The sequence below is a fragment of the Thamnophis elegans genome, chromosome 7, assembly GCF_009769535.1.
Source record: "Thamnophis elegans isolate rThaEle1 chromosome 7, rThaEle1.pri, whole genome shotgun sequence".
Taxonomy (NCBI): Eukaryota; Metazoa; Chordata; class Lepidosauria; order Squamata; family Colubridae; genus Thamnophis; species Thamnophis elegans.
Window position 1 is genome coordinate 19,303,014 of NC_045547.1, and position 17,646 is coordinate 19,320,659.

The 17,646-nt window shown below is 43.7% G+C and overlaps 1 protein-coding gene across 1 annotated transcript in view; it reads right to left on the minus strand.

The window, feature by feature from the left end:
• Positions 1-1,728: 1,728 nt before the first annotated feature.
• SYT10 (synaptotagmin 10) overlaps positions 1,729-17,646 on the minus strand; it is a 55,882-nt gene continuing 39,964 nt past the window's right edge. Inside the window, exons 4-7 of the mRNA XM_032221903.1 lie at positions 9,646-9,766; positions 8,564-8,735; positions 4,322-4,451; positions 1,729-1,800 (exon numbers count right to left, since the gene is read on the minus strand). Of these exons, the coding sequence (XP_032077794.1) occupies positions 1,729-1,800; positions 4,322-4,451; positions 8,564-8,735; positions 9,646-9,766 (495 nt within the window). The remainder of the gene's footprint in view (positions 1,801-4,321; positions 4,452-8,563; positions 8,736-9,645; positions 9,767-17,646) is intronic.

The window sequence follows — 17,646 nt, forward strand, 5'->3', positions numbered from 1 at the left end:
ACCACGAGCTTTGTGTGATCTGGATGCATAGTTTTGAGAAAACTTGCCTTCCACATTACTGCTAGGGAGGAAAACAGCTGAGGCGCGGCAGAGTGGAGTCTGCCGTGTGACTCAGCTGAGAAGATATAGGTCAGTAAAGTACAGGGGCAGGTGGGCGGGCCCACTTGATTGTGGGAGTGAACCGGTTCATCCCCCACTAATCATCGGAGCCACTGGTTCAGGCGAACCAGTCCGAACCGGTAGAATCCCACTCCTGCTTCTCGGTAAGAATTAATCAAAGATATTTGATCGTGGATGGATCAGGGACAATGATTTTGGTGACTTATGGTAGACCAGAAGCCATTGAGAACTTTCTGTGAATATCTATACAGATAGATTCTTAACAGAGGGTTTTGAAGTTTTATTTAGCTGTTGGTTTTACCTGTTAACTATGTTTATATATAGCAGAAATATATCAGGCTTAGTGGGTTGGATAAGCACAGTTGTAGAAATTCATAAATTGTGTGCCTGCTTTGCAAGTGGGGTGGTGGGGAGAGAAACTATTATCATTATCTAGAGGGGACAATTCATATATATGTCCTTTTTGTTTTTTTCCTTCTTCTATACTATTTTGTGTAATCTTGTCTAATTTTGTTTTATTTTGTTTTGGAATTTTTCCCTTTTTTGAAGTTTGTATTTTAATGTTTTGAATAAAAATTTAAAAAAAGATAAGTTTTATGAAGAAAGTCGTTACAGTACCTATGAAAAACAAACAAACAAAAATCCAAAACCTAAAAGAAATAAATTATGTTTGCTCCCTGTCCTGAAATTCCTTATAAGATGATATTTATGCCTATGAATCTGGCAAGAAAAAAATTATTCCTGTGAATACCAGAACTTTGATTTAATACGGAATTCTAAGGCTTCCTTCCTTTTTCTTTTTTGTATTATTAGCATTTCCTTTGTCTACTGAGTTTGCTTATTTATTTAAATATTCCAAGTAAACCAGTGAACATTTTAACACTTTCAGTAGCAACGGACATCAGAAAACTGGTTCCTTTCTACACATCAACGATCCACTGGCAACCTACCATGGCCTCTGTGGTACGTAAACATTGTCATACTTGAAATACTTTTTTAAAAGGAAGTATCAAATTGATTTAATTTGTGGTGTCATGAAATGGATCTCCGAACTTTATAAATGTGCCTTAACCCATACATATGGAGAAGACATAATCCTGTACGCCAGTGAAACACAACTGGAAGTAAAGAATAAGAAATAGTGGTATGATATTGTAGAGCAGGAGTCGGCAACCTTAAACACTCAAAGAGCCACTAGGTCCTAACCAGAAGGCCCCTATCCAATTCTGGAGCCAACCAGAAGTCTTGTTCTCCCACCATAGAATCTCCTCCTAGTGTGGCGTCCTTTTTCCTCTGCCTGCCCTAACCGAAAGCCCTATCAATTTTGGAGCCGACTGGAAAACCCGCCCCTTGAATGAGAGTCTCCTCCTGGCACGCCATGCTTCCCCGCCCCAACTGGGCGCTCCTCTCAAAATTGTGGGGTTGACTGGTGACAGAGAGCCACAGCAGAGGGATGAAAGAGTCACATGCAGCTCCAGAGCCGTGGGTTGCCGACCCCTGCTGTGGAGGCACAGCAGATAATAACAATGACGATGATGCAGGTCATGAGTTAGACCCAAACCTCCAGCTGTACATGGTTATGGTTCGAATGTTACACCGATGTTCAGTCTAGGGTGTAAGTGGTGGTTTTGGCGATGAACAGGATCCTTGACTGTCAAAGCTGGTTGCTCGGCCTGGCAACTGGAACAGATGATACATTTTAAGAAAATAAGAAAAGACCTACTGAATCAAGGTCCACGAAGTCCCGCATCCTGCTTCTCACTTTGGCCAATTTGATGCCTCCAGGAAGCCTACAAGCAGAATACCAAGGCAATGACCCTCACCCGCTCATTGCTCCACTCCCACTGCACCCTGAATAAACTGGATGTACATATAAGCATCAGGAATGTTAGGCATCAATCATTTCAACTCTCTGCCTGGATAGTATATCCAGAAAGCCATTTAATGTGTAGAAAGAGATTGGGTACCTGTATTGGTGCAGAAAGAATTAAAAATAGTTCTGTCCCACTGCTGTGATTGCTTAGTTTTTTTTTTAAAAAAAAATGAAACATTGGGAGTTATACTTCTGTAATCAGTCATTTGCTGACTGTTGCTCACAGAAGAGGTATCTGTTCTCCTTAGTCTTACATATTTGAAAATTATTTTCAAATCTCTCCTGCAGCTGGTTTTCTACTTAGAAGTAGTAGAAGGTGCTGGTATCAGTGTGGTAAATTTTCATTATAGGTAAGTCCTCATTCACTGGCCACAATTAGACTGGCAAATCCACCACCAAGAAACATGGTTGTAAAATGCAAAATCACGAGATTGCATCTGACTTACAATGGAAATTAGTCAGTTCTGGCTACAGTCATTAAGGGAATCTCCACAGGTCACATGACTGTGACTTGCAAGTTCCCACTGGCTTCCCCATTAACTTTGTTGCAAGTCAGCTGTGAAGTTTACAAAATTGCAATTGCGTGACTTTGGGACCCTGAGATCATTATAAATGTGTGCTAGTTGCCAAATATCCAAATTGTGATCTCAAAACCACAACTGTAATGGCCACAACTTCAAGGATCAGTCCAGTGATGGGTTCCGGATCCCGTTGCAACTGGTACAGGGCAATGGGGCCTGCCGTTCACCACATGAATACGCGCAGCATGCACGAACATGCATGCATGCATACTTAACGCCTGTGATGCTCTGCGATGCCACTGTGACACTCCAGCTGCTCGGCGGAGTGTCGCACAGGCGGCGTACGCTCTGTGTGCATGTGTGGAAGCCCCCAAAAACTCAAATATAGGTAAGGAGTGTGGGTGGGCGGGCGGGCCCTCTGGAGCATCATACCAGAACGGTACCCGGTGTTCCCCGCAGGCACCGGTACGCCCATATGGGGCATACCGGTTGTAACCCACCACTGGATCAGTCATAAGAGCAAGTGTCCTTGTTCAGCATTGATGTGATGTTGAATGGTTGCTGAAGCAATGGTCAGTAGGCAAGGACTATCATTCTGTAGGTTTTCCTGTAGGTTTTCTGACACTGCCCTGGTGGCTCACAGGGCAGTTCTCAATCTAAAAAAAGGTCTATGGAAAGAGACCCCATCACCCCAACATCTCTTGAGATATAATGATGCCTTGGAGGCAGGGAGGAAGCAGAACACAAGAAAGTATGGTACATGGATAGGCACAGTGTTGGGATTCAGCCAGTTTGCACCTATTCAGGGGAACCGGCTGTTAACTTTCTAAGCAGTTCAGAGAACCGGTTGTTGGCAGAAATCTCATTTTATTTTTTTCTACTTTACAGGACTAATCCTGTAAGGAAAACAGGAAGGAAACATTCTGGTGTTGTTTCTAGCCTAATCTTTATTGCCCTGCTTACAGAAACTGCCTCTCTGGTTAACCCTTATTAGATTGTAACAGCTAAGGCGAAGCACACATCGACCTGAGTGACGTTGAGTTGGCCACGCCCACATGGTCACAATGACCACTGAGCCATGCCTACCCAGCTGGTCATTAGGGCAGAGAACCAGTTGTTAAATTATTTGAATCCCACCACTGGAAAGCAGTGGTGGGTTTCAATTTATTTTACTACCAATTCGCTTGTGTGACACTTCTGCACAGAAGTGTCCGGGGCAGTGGTGGGTTGCAGGTGATACACCCCGGTACAGGTGTACTGGAGCTTGCCTGGAGCACCAGATACTGTTCTGGTACGGTGCTCCAGAGGGCCCACCCACCCGCCTGCCTGCCTGAGCTCCTTACTGGTCTTTTAAGTCTTTGGCACTCCTGCACATGCTCATAGCATGTACAGCACCTAGGCAATGCTCCGCTGAGCAGCTGGAGCACTGTGGTGGCTCATAGAGGCGGTAAGATGCATGCATGCGCTGTGCATGTGTGTGCGTGTGCCGGTCCAGGGAGGTGGGCAGAGCCTCCTGCCTCCGCCACTACCGGGTCACCCGATCTGGGGCAAATCAGTAGAAACCTACCTTTGCTGGCAAGGCATGATATTATTCATGCACATCTCTTGGCACTTTACCACTAAATAAGTACAAGAACCCATTCCAGCTGAACTTCTTTTCTTTAAAAGACTTTGCCAAAGCAATTGTTCTTTGGTCAGACTGAAGGAGCATTAAAAAGAGGAAAAATTGCAGGAGAATCTATATGGAAGTGGGGTGGGATAAAAACATGGGAATTAGCTACTTTATGGAAATATTTTTTATCCTTACCTCTAATAATGGATGCCAGTGAGTTATTGGTTTGCGCGGATACGCCAGCATTTCATTCCAGTGGTCTCTTCCGAGTCCCTCTGCATCAAGTCCGGTTTTACATACCCCGATCACTTCATTGTGCCCTACTCTAGGATTAAAGAGAAGGAAAATTTGTCCACAGAACTGTATATACTTATGATGGACTATATTTTTATTTATTCTTAAATTTTATGCTGCTCCTCTCTCTTCCAAGTGACTATCATGAAGTGGCCAGATGTGGAGGCAAGACAAAAGACAACATAACTAGACAGAAGCAGGGGTGGGCTTCAAAAACTTTAGCAATTGGTTCTCTGCCCAGTGCTGGGTGAGCGTGGCCTAGTCGGCCTCCTGCACCACGGCAGGGGCCCCATTTTCAACTTTCCCAAGCTCCGGAGGCTTTCCTTGTGCCTCTAGAAGGGCAAAAACTGCTTCCCCCAGGCTCTGGAGGCCCTCCAGAGGCTGGAAATGGGCCCATTTCTGGCCTTCTGGAACTTCTGGGTGGCCCGTTTCCCCCCCTCCCCGAGCTTCCATGCAGGCCTTGCACTTACTTCGCATCCAAAACAGGCCATGTGGAGACTCCTGGGAGGGGAGGGGCAGGGTGGGCTGAGTGGGGCCAGCCAGGGGTGGGATTTGGAGGTTCTCTGGCCATAACATTAGCTACGGGTTCTCCCAATCTCAGGTGAACCCATAGCAGCCCAGCCCTGGACAGAAGAAAAGAATTAGTTACTCCCCAGAATTTCCCAGGGTACATCTGTTAGGATAAGAGTTTAGTGTGGCAAGATTCTGGGTAGTGGTGTGAACAAAAAAGAACTGAACTTTGGCTAGATAATTCTAGTCATTCTTGGCAATGCTCTGATGTAAAACAATAATTGCTGCAAATGGAATAACTATCATTTGTATCAAGAGTCAGTAGAATTTGTGAGTTGCATGAGTTGTACAAATTAAGGAAAAAAAGGCAATTTCCTTGTTTTATATTTTCTCTCTTTTATGGTGACTGGAGAAGGTCAAATAGATATAGGACATTGCCTCACCTGCTGACACCTGGAAATGTTATTCATTGAATTCTTTCAGGCTTTTTAGATGTGAGAATAATAATATTTAGAGGATAAGAGTGCCTTTATAAAGTCTAGAAAGGTGTTTTAAAATCTACAATAAAAGAGTTGAAGTTACTGCAGCTTGTCCTCCCACCCCCTAATTCAATTGCAGTCCTCATATCTCTATGTATCTACTACAGCAATGCATTGTTGGGGTTTACTATAGCATCTGTTGTTAGGGACCAGTGGTGGGTTCCGGATCGCTTTGAAACTGGTATGGTGCAATGGGGCCAGGCATCCACCACATGAACGCGCACAGCACGTGGGCACGTGCACGCAGTGCATGCATGCGTCCTACCCTCCAGGGATGCCTCCGCGATGCTCCAGCTACTCAGCAGAGCATCGCGCAGGCGCTGTATGTGCCATGCACATGTGTGGAAGCGCCAAAGAGTTCAAATATAGGTAAGGACAATGGGCGGGCAGGTGGGCCCTCCAGAGCATCGTACTGGAATGGTACCAGGTGTTCCAGGCAGGCATTAGTACGTCTGTACCAGGGCGTACCGCCTGCAACCCACCACTGTTAGGGACCATTTCATATATGTCCTTTGAATGTTTATCAAATAATCTATTAACCAGTGGTGGGATTCAGCCAGTTTGCACAGGCTCAGTAGAACCAGTAGCTAACATTTTGTGCAGTTCAGCAAACTGGCTGAATAGCGTGCCTCCCCATGCCTGGCCCTACCTCGCCCTTCCCCTACCAGCCACTCCTCACCTTGCTACCAGGCTGCTCATCTGGCCACCTGGCTGCTCACCTGGCTGGGCGACAGGGCCAGTAGCTGGGTGTGACAAGGAGTGGCTAGGAGGGGAGGAGTGAGGCATGGCCAGGCATGGCAAGGCATGGCAAGGAGAGGCTGGGAGAGGCAAGGTGCCCCTCTACATGAGTGATGTCGAGTTGGCCATGCTCACCCAGTCACGTGACCATCCAGACATGCCTACCCAGCCGATCATTAGGGTAGAGAACCAGTTATTAAATTATTTGAATCCCACCACTGCTTTTAACCATGAGAACTAGACCTATTTTGGGGATAGAAGAACTAGACCTATCTTTGGGGATAGAAGCTAAAGTTGTTTCTAAGGGCCAGAATGTGGGGTTGGCAATCTGTGGGTTTATGTTATCTGAAAGTTACAAAAAACAACACTTATTTTCATGGTAGGATCATATCAGTGGTGGGATTCAGCCAGTTCACACCTATTCGGGAGAACCGGTTATTAATAGCAATAGCAATAGCAGTAGACTTATATACCGCTTCATAGGGCTTTCAGCCCTCTCTAAGCGGTTTACAGAGAGTCAGCATATTGCCCCCAACAATCTGGGTCCTCATTTTACCCACCTCGGAAGGATGGAAGGCTGAGTCAACCCTGAGCCGGTGGGATTTGAACCGCTGAACTGCTGATCTAGCAGTAGCCTGCAGTGCTGCATTTAACCACTGCGCCACCTTGGTGGCAGTTGGGAGACCTGGTTGTTGGAAGAAAACTCATTTTGTTTTTTTCCAGTTTACAGGGCTAATCTGTAAGGAAGGCAGGAAGGAAACATCCTAGTGTTGTTTCCTAATCTTTATTGCCCTGCTTACAGAAACTGCCTCTCCGGTTAACTCTTATTACATTGTAACAACTAAGGAAAAGCGCCCATCGACATGAGTGACGTAGAGTTGGTCACACCCACCCAGTCACATGATCACTGAGCCCCGCCTACCCAGCTGGTCATTAGGGCAGAGAACCGGTTGTTAAATTATTTGAATCCCACCACTGGATCATATCTACATATAAACCATACATGACCAAAACAGCAGTGATGATGTTGATCAAATAATGCATCTCTTTGTTTTTTTCTCCTTTAAAGTTGTCCGTTGTTTTCCCATATTCTGTCTGACTCCTGAAATTATCATCGGATGCCATGCTCTGGGTCAGTAATGGCTAACCTATTTGTCCTCGTGTGCCAAAAGCGTGCACATGGGTGTGCCGCACACATTCGTTGGAATTTAATCTCAGTTTTATAAAACTGCAGTTATTTGCTTGTTTATAGCAATAGCACTTAGACTTATACGTATTCTGCCTTATGGTGCTTGTACAGCCCACTCTAAGTGCTTTACAGAGTTAGCCTATTGCCCCCAACAATCCGGGTCCTCATTTTACCCACCTTGGAAGGATGGAAGGCTACATAATGCAATGCCTCCACAACACCTGCCCACACCGCCTGCATATGCACATACACACACACACACACCACTCCCCCCACACATGCACGTGTGACTTCCCCTGGGGCTTATTTTGGGCCTAGCAGGCCTCCCTGAAGCCTCCTTGGACCAAAAACGGAGTGTGTGGGGAGCATCGCACCCCCTGCACTCACCCCCACACCCCACCCCCACAAGCAAAAATCGTCTCCTGCATTCACAGCAGTGACCCAAAATTCAGCTAGCTGGTGGGAGGCGCACACGCATGCACAGTGGAGCTTAGCTGGGTGATGGCTCGCGTGCCCGCAGAGAGGCTTCATGTGCCACCTGTGGCATGCATGCCATAGGTTCACCATCATGGCTCTGGGTGATCCCACAGACCATTCCTGGTGGAGAACTTGGTGGTAGAAAGATTGCTGCAGACTGGGGCAATTACCAGCTAAATTCTTGTTCGTGTACTCATTTTATTGCCATCACATATGCAAATTACAACCATCAAATGCTGCTTAGAGATCTGAGAAATCTGAGTTTTGAGGGAAGGAAGGAAAGAGTAAAATATATTTTGGCTTGTGTGGAAACATGCAGGTAGCACCTGTCAAGAATACTTGACAACGAGTCTTGTTCTGGAGATCATTCAGCCACTGTGAAGGACAGCTGGAAAAACCCAGGAAAAGATACAGATGCTTCAAAGGTAGAAGCAACATGCACACCCCTGGATGCTCCAAATCAAATCCCCCCCCTGAATTTGGATCTCTAACAGTCTAAAATAATCTAAGGGAGAAAATGATAAGTATTTTGATAAAAGACATGGGACAAGATCAGACAGAGCAGTAAATAGGAGTCCAGGCAAAGACCTTAAGCTGTAGGTCCCGTGTTAATATATTTGAACACATTATACACATTCACAAGATACATTTATTCATTTCTTTGGAAAGAGGAAAATGCAACATTACTACCGGTCATAGTCCATGACGGCAATGGACAGGCTGACTTGATCCACGTTTTCAGGAGGAATGTCAAAAACTATAGCTTCACTGTATACGGGATTGAGAGTGTTCTTCTTTGTGGTTGTTTTCCTCTTTTTTAGGCGTCGACCGTCACACATCAGAGAGACCTTGACATAAGGATCTGAGATAACAGGAAGGGAACTGAACAAATAGAAGTGTATGGACAACTTTGCCAACAGACCAGGGGTGAAATCCAGCAGGTTCTGACAGGTTCTGCAGAACCGGTAGCAGAAATTTTGAGTAGTCCAGAGAACCGGCAAATGCCACCTCTGGCTGGCCCCGTCCCATCTATTCTCTGGCTCCCAAGTACCAGCTGATCGGGAGGGAATGTGGATTTTGCAGTAACCTTCCCCTGGAGTGGGGAAGGAATGGAGATTTTGCAATATCCTTCCCCTGGCACACTCAACAAGCCACGCCCATAAAGCCACACCATGCCCACCAAGCCACGCCCATAGAACCGACAATAAAAAAATTGAATTTCACCAATGCAGCAGACCAAAATTAAAGTAAGCAGCCAGTTCCATCTAAGTAACACAATGAGTGGTTGTAACCCAGGGGTGTCAAACTCAAGGCCAGAGGCCTGGATCTGGCCCATGGGGTACTTAGATCTGGCCCATGGGGCCACTCTGGAAACAGCAAAGGACCAGTCTGCAGTGCCTCTGCCATTGAAAATGGAGCTTGGGAGGGCCGCATGCAGCCCTCCCAAGCTCTGCTTTCACTCGCAGAGGGTTGCAGGAGACTGTCTCAGCCCAAAATGGAGCTCGGGAGCCCATTTTTGCTGGCAGAGCGCTCAGGCCATCACAGTCACCCTGACACGACTGACCTCAAGCTGGCCATGCCCAACCTGCCCCCTCCCAAGTGAAACACAACCCTGATGTGGCCCTCAATGAAATCGAGTTTGACACCCCTGCTATAACCTCTTTGATCATGCTTGAACAGCCCTTTCAGAAATTCAGCACCAGGGTCTTAAAATCCTGGTAAGGCTCTGTATCCCAACCAACTTCACCCTAAATGGAAAGGCACCTGCTCACCTGATGAACCAGTGATATCCATTGCTTTGAGATTTCGGCATTTGATGACTGTCAGGGTCATCCTCCCTGCAGTGGGCAAGTAGCAGAGGGAAAACATGATTTCTCCCAGATCAATGCTTTCCTGTAAAAGGAAAAGTAAACACAGATTAACAGAGTTGGAGGACCTTGTAGGTCATCTAATCCAACCCTCCGCTCAAGTAGGAGACCCTACACAATTTCTGAGAGATGGCAGTCCAGTCTCTTTGTGAAAGCCTCCAGTGATGAAGCTCCCACAATTTCCGAAGGCAAGCTGTTCCATTGGTTGATTGCTCTCACTGTCAGAAATTTCTCCTTATTTCCAGGTTGAATCTCTCTTTGGTCAGTTTCTATCCATTATTCCTTGTCTGGCCTTCAGGTGCTTTGGAAAATAGCTTGACTCCCTCCTCTTTGTGGCAGCCCCTCCAATATTGGAACACTGCTAGCATGTCTCCCCTGGTCCTTCTCTTCTCTTCACTAGACTAGCTATGCCTAGTTCCTGCAACTGTTCATTGTATGTTTTAGCCTCTAGTCCTCCAATCATCTTGGTTCCTCTTGCTTATCAAGACTGTACTAGAAATGAAACATGGTTTTAAACACTTATTCCAGAATAATACACTTTTTAAAATGCATATACAGGATCTTACTTACTTACTCACCTTGTTCTCAGTGGGAATCTTCCCTAAACTTATATTATTTGAACTTTGGTATGTAGTACTGAAATGGGAAATCTGTAGCCCTTCCATAAATAGAGTGGCTAGATAGTGTAGTGGTTAAACTGCCTTTGATAAGGAAGGGCAGTGTCCTTGAGCAAAGATCTCCTAATGCTTCACCTGCCTACCTCAAACACGAGAGGGACATTAACCAGAAGAGTTATGCCAGTTAAGACATTGCCCAGATTAAAAAGGTCCATGTCAGATGTTGAGGTACTAAAGACAATCTGATGATATGCAGGAAACTAGAACAAACCTTGTGTGGAGAAGACAAAGACATATGGAATGCTTCTACAATAGATCTAATGAGAGGAGATCTGGGAAAATGATTCCAGCCAATCTTAGGAACAACATCAGAGCTTTTTGTCCAAAAGAGAGCAAAGCTAAGATATTGTGCAGAAGCCACAAACTCACAGGCCTCTAGTAGAGGACCTAGGTTTGAGGAAGAAATATAACAACAGTTTTGGTGAGAAGGGGATAGATAGATAGATAGATAGATAGATAGATAGATAGATAGATAGATAGATAGATAGATAGATAGATAGATACCATAGACAGATACCATAGAAAGATAGATAGATAGATAGATACCATAGACAGATACGATAGATAGATAGATAGATAGATAGATAGATAGATAGATACCAGCTAGATACCATAGATAGATACCATAGATGTTAGATAGATAGATAGATGATAGATAGATAGATAGAAAGATAGATAGATAGATACCATAGACAGATACCATAGATAGATAGATAGATAGATAGATAGAAAGATAGATAGATAGATAGATAGATAGATACCATAGACAGATACCATAGATAGATAGATAGATAGATAGATAGATAGATAGATAGATAGATAGATAGATAGATAGATACCATAGATAGATACCATAGATAGATACCATAGATAGATACCATAGATAGATACCATAGATAGATACCATAGATGTTAGATAGATAGATAGATAGATAGATAGATAGATAGATAGATAGATAGATAGATTGATAGATAGATAGATGATAGATAGAGAGATAGATAGCGAGCGAGAGAGAGAGAGACATATGTAGAATAGAATTAGAATAACAGAGTTAGAAGGGACCTTGGAGGTCTTCTAGTTCAACCCCCCCCCCCCCCCCCTGCTTAGGCAGGAAACCCTACACCATTTCAGACAAATGGTTATCCAACAACTTCTTTAAAACTGCCAATGTTGGAGCATTCACAACTTCTGGAGCCAAGTTGTTCCACTGATTAATTGTTCTAATTGTAGATTAGATAGTTAGAGAGCTAGAGAGCTAGATACTAGATAGTTAGACAGACAGATAGGCAGACAGACAGAAAGACGTGTGTGTGTGTGTGTGTGTGTGTGTGTGTGCATGTTTATTTAAAATATTTAAAAGAATTAAAACAATGCAATTTTTGAAAGAGAAAAGTATGGAAAATAAAGAAAAGTAATAAGTGGAGAAAAAAAGTACAAAGAAAGAAATACAGAGGAGAAAGAAAAAAAGGAAAAGCAAAGACAAAATTATAATAAAGAATAATTGTATTTATTAGTGACTAATGAACCTTTTGCTGACAAAAAAGAAAAAAAAATGAACCTATGATTTATAGGATTGGAAAGAAGGGAATAATGTAACCTTAGAGGGAGGATGGGAGAAAATATAAATGGATGCTGTGAAGCACATCAGAAGCTTAGGAAATCTGTAATTCTTCCATTACTATTTGCTTCCCATAGCTGTCAGCACTGCTGAAGGTCAGATATTATGGGAATTATATGGCAATATTCAGTGGGCTATAGTTTTGTCTGAATGAATTAATTGGGGCATTAATTAAAAAAAACATAATTTAAAAGATAACCTTATTTCAACCTTCCCTTCCCAATAGCTATTGCTATTGCTATTGCTATTCTGTCTTTCATAAACTGAGATGATAAGGATAAAAATCTCCATAATTTTTTAAAAGAGACTCTGCTTTGGTCTGAAAGTGTAGTTTCATTTTAAAAATAAGACACTACTTGATCTATTCTTATAAACATTTTTACAGAAGGGCCATTAATTTTGATGGGAGTTATTCCCGGTTAAGTGCATGTATAATTACAGCTATACCCTGACATTTGGGTGTGAGAAACTAATTCTGCTTTTTAATAAAGGGCATCTCAATAGCTTGGGATAAAATTCATGAAGAAAACTTGTTCAAAAGACAGGGTGTCCATGAGGAGAAGGTTAAAAAAAAGTCAAGATGGCAGCCACAACTGCACAACTGAAGCTCTGCTCTTTTTGTATATGGAACATATGTCGAGGTGAAGGGCTCTGACCATGCACATTTCTTTAACTCACCCACCTCCCCTTCTGGAGAGAGCACTAAGAGGTTGTGGTTAAGGTTGGCTATATTTCTACGATGCCAGTAATTGTCTTCCTCATTTTAACTATTAAATGCATCCATCCATTTTATACCTAGTACAAAAATGCATCAATGAATGATGTTTTTACCTTTAAAAAAATCCCCTCTCTCTTTTGCTGATCCTGTAATCCCTGAATTCAGGGTAGAATCAGGGTAACTGGATGGAACTCAGCGTTTATTGGCCGGATGCCTTTCCTGGTGCCTATGTGAAGTTTGCAGTACATATTTTTAATTTGCGATCTAAAAGAGAATCATCTCCCGCTACTTAGGATTGAACTCTCAACCTTCTGAGTGGGAGGCAAGCGTCTTCACCACTGGGCCACTACACTGCTCTATCTAAGAGATTAAAATATTAATATGAATAAATATGTGTTTGTGGTTGGGTGGCTAGGGGCATCAAATGATGCCACTGTCACTTTCAGGAACGTTTAGGATTTGTTGTGTCAGATTCATGCGAAAGGCAAACAGACGTGAGAAAGGAAACTATTTACTTTGAATCTGGCAGTAAAACAACTTGAAAACTGGGAGACTGCTGAGATCTGATGAACACATCCAGCAAGGGGCTGTAAGATTTAATTGCATCTTCATTCCAGTAAGCACAGTGATTTTTGCGAACACACCAGGATACAGAAAAAGATGAGTCAGGAAGAGAACTATTTCTTTAGAAAAACTGTACATTTAGTTGTTAGAGACTCAACTGGTAGCAGTGGTGGGTTCCTACCCATTTGGACCAGTTCAGCTGAATTGGTAGTGGTTTGGTGGCCTGGGTCCCTGGAATGGGCAGTGACCCAGGCCTGCCACGCCCCCAAATCATTTCTCCGGGCAGTACCATAGGCGCCGCCATCTTGTTTTTTGCTTCTGCACATGTGCAAAGCAATTTTTATTGAACTGTGCATGCGCGCGGGGCATCACAAGCAGTAGTGACTGTCAGAACCCACCCCTGACTGGTAGCTACACTGATCATCCACTAATATGTTAGATAGACGTTCCTGACTCTGATTCTGCTATATATTAGTGTGAATGATGCCGTCATAAAATTGGGCTTAAAGCAGATGTTTCTAGAGCTTGACAACTTGAAGATGTGTGGACTTCATCTCCCAAAATTCCAAAGTCAGTCATACTGGCTGGGGAATCCTGGAAGTTGAAATCCACATGACCTTTAGGTTGCCCAGATTGATAAATGCTGGCTTAGAAGAAATTAACCATGAAGAACATAAATAGATTTATGCAGTACATACAGTAGTAATGCCCAGAGCCTACTAGTGTTAATTATCCTCAGTTTACGCTATATTGCATTTTATGGATTTCTAGTCAAAGGTCAAAAAGAACCCTCAAACTAGTGCTTAGCTCATAAATCATACAAAACTGCACTGGTATATTTGTAAATTATGTTTTATGGAAGATGGTAGAAAGCAACACTTCTTATGCCAATGTGGAGTAAAAACAATACAAAAGTAGGCTTTGTTGTGTATGATTTTCTTTCGTTTTTAAATATCTTGCATAATGTATCTAGAACATGGGCTGCATTTAATACAGCTATCAGAGAATCCAGAGGGTCTGTAGCTCCTTCCTGAGTATGTATTTGAGGGGGTTTAATGATGGAGGTCAGAGGAATCATGTGTTGTGGCCTGCCAGTGGCCAGCAGAGCTGGCAGCAGACTCGGACAGTGAGGAGGTTGGGGAGGAACATGGGCCAGTCCTGCAGTCTGGGGAAGGCTCTGACGAGGGCTCTGTGTTGGAGGCAGAGAGGGGGCCACAGCTGTATGCTGGTGATCAGCTGCTTTCAGAGTCAGACATCAGTGGGGCAGACGAACAGCTGGAGCCTGTTCCCAGTGTGTGCAGGGGCAGAGTTGCCAGATGAAGGGAACAGCTAAAGAACAGGGGTCAATTTGGGAGAAAGGCCACAGGTGGACGATGAATGGCCCCTCCCAGAGGAAATAAAAGAGGATCGAAGGGGAGGGGAGTTTGCAGGAGACAATTAATTCACTTAATTGGTTCGTGACTCTCCGAGACTCCTTGCCAAGTTTTGCAGATATCGGCCTGTCAGCTCTCCAAGCCAGATAAGGTCTGTGGCTGTAAATTCTCCCTTGAAAGACTTTGCTGGATGTGAATGAACAGAATTCAAAGTCAATTAATAAAAGGGTTTTTTGTCTGGACCAGTGGTGAGTTCCGGATCCTGTCACAACCAGTACACTGTGACGGGGCCGTACGTCCACCTCGGGCATGTGCGCTGTGCACGCATGCACACGCCACCACCCTGCGACACCCCAGCTGCTTGGCAAAGTCGTGCAGGCGACGTACGCTGTGCGCGACGTACACAATTGGCCCATTTCCCTCAAAAAGAGGTAAGGAACACGGGCGGGCAGGTAGGCCCAACAAAATACCATTCTGGTACAGTGGCTGCTGCTTCCAGCTGCCACCAGTATGCCCATACTGGACAGTACTGCCCGGAACCCACCACTGATCTGGACCAGGAGCTTGCTTCATGGTCTCAGGAAGCCTCAGTCAGAAAACCATGGTTTAGATCAGGGGTAGTCAACCTTTTTATACCTACCGCCCACTTTTGTATCTCTGTTAGTAGTAAAAATTTCTAATCGCCCACCGGTTCCACAGTAATGGTGATTTATAAAGTAGGGAAGTAACTTTATAAAATTTGTAAAGTAGAGTTACAGCAAACCTGTACTCCCCACCATGAAAGCTGGAACGCCCACTAGTGGGTGACTACCACTGGTTTAGATTAATCCTACAGCATGTCGCACGGGTTTCAAAAACTAGCGGGGCAGAAGTCATTAGAGGTTTGGAGGCCTGAATTTTCTTGCAATTGGGATGCTTTAGCAGCGGCAGCAGCCAAAATGGAATAGCTAAGAGGTAATTGTATCCCTGAAACTGGTAGCAAAGTGGCTGAATTTTTGGCTAGTTTTATCTAAGTGTTTATGACAGAAAATTTGCAGGGGGATTCTGAGAGTTGAAGTCCAGACATCTTCAACTCATCAAGTTTGAAAAACACTGGGATAGATCATTTTACCTGAAAAGTTTAAGTGATCTCATCCCTCAGGCAGGGTTGCAAAATGTGATGATTAAGAATACAAGTGGCATCCCCGCTTTTCTCTTTTGGCTCTTGAGGCTTTCCCAGAATGAGTGGGGCTTAACATTTGGGTGCTTTCTTTTCAATTGGGTTGGAGATGGAGGACATTTAAGGGGGAAAAAACCAGCTTTATGCACCCATTTTAACCCTTAAAAATCTAGTTTTTCCCTTTCAAAGCATGTCCTGCCCACGTTCTCTTTTCAAGTATAGCTATCAAGATGCTGGACCAAAACTGAGATCAGCCAAGGGACACTAGGCACCCCTGTGTTATGCTGTATTTTTCTTAATCATGGTTTGTTGAATATGTCAAAATACTGTACTAGGACTATTCGGCGTCACTTAACATTCCTCACAATTGAATCCTAAGGCTTTAGAAGTAGTCACATCAATTCACATTTGCTAAGTGGTAGCCCATTCTCATGAGCTGTGCTGGCGCAGTGATTAGAATGCAATATTGCAGGATAATTCAGTCCACTGCTAGGAGTTCAATCCTCATCGGCTCCAGGTTGACTCAGCCTTTCATCCTTCTGAGGTGGGTAAAATGAGGACCCAAATTGCTGGGGGGGGGGGGGGAGAAGCAATATGCCCACTGTAAACTGCTTAGAGAGGTCTGAGAAGCTCTGTGAAGTGGTCTATAAGTCTAAATGCTATTTCTATTCTTTTTCAAATTATTAAACTCATTGACAAAACACTCCACTCTCAATAATTATCTATCATAAGAAAAACAAACACCAAAAGGATTATGTTTTTCCCTCCTATGAGACAGATGAAAATGAATAAACTGGATAATGTAATCAAGCCAAAAAGAATTAAAATTAAAAAAATGGTGTAACTGAGCAATTATTGGGCTTAAACTAAATAAAACCTCACATGTAATACATGGGTTGTAATAAGAAAGAAGGAAGACAAAGGTGAGAATAGCACAAATAGAATGGGAAGGAAAGTTAGAGTGGAAGGAAAAAACTGATGGGGTGTTTATAAGAATAGGCCAAGTGAGAATGGAGATGAGAACAATTTAAAAAACAAATCAATTGGCTATATTTGAAGAGGTTTTTCAAGAGAGAGCACTATTATACAGAAACTCAAGGTGAGAATCTAAAGCAGGGCTGTCAAACCTGTGGCCCATGGCCAGGTGCGTCACACGCTGGTCACGCCCATATCCGGTATAGCAAAAGGGGGGGAGTCCCAATACATCATGTGATGCCACTGTGACAATGTGAGTTTGATACCCCTGGTCTAAAGAGACATTGTGATTTTTTGTTAAGCCAAATTTCCATCTTTAACAGCAGAATAACAGAGTCGGAAGGGACCTTGGAGGTCTTCTAGTCCAATCCCCTGTTCAAGCAGGAAACCCTATATCATTTCAGACAATGTTTGTCCAATCTCTTCTTAAAAACCTTCAGTGTTGGAGCACCCAAAACTTCTGGAGGCTAGTGATTCCATTAAGGAATCATTAATTAAGAAAATTTCAACTTAGTTCCATGTAGATTGCCTCCTTGATTAGTTTCCATCCATTGCTTCTTGTTCTGCTTTCAGATTCTTTGGAGAATAGGTTGACTCTCCCTTCTTTGTGTCAGCCCCTTGGATATTGGAAGAATGCTATCATGTCACCCGTAGTCCTCCTTTTCATTAAACTAGATATACCCAATAGGTATATCTTTCTCTTGCTCAATGTCTCAGGCTTCTTCCATTATCACCAGCCATCCTAAAGGCCAGGGGTGTCAAATTCACTTTGTCACAGCAGCATCACATGATGTATCGGGACTTCCCCCTCTCCCTTTGC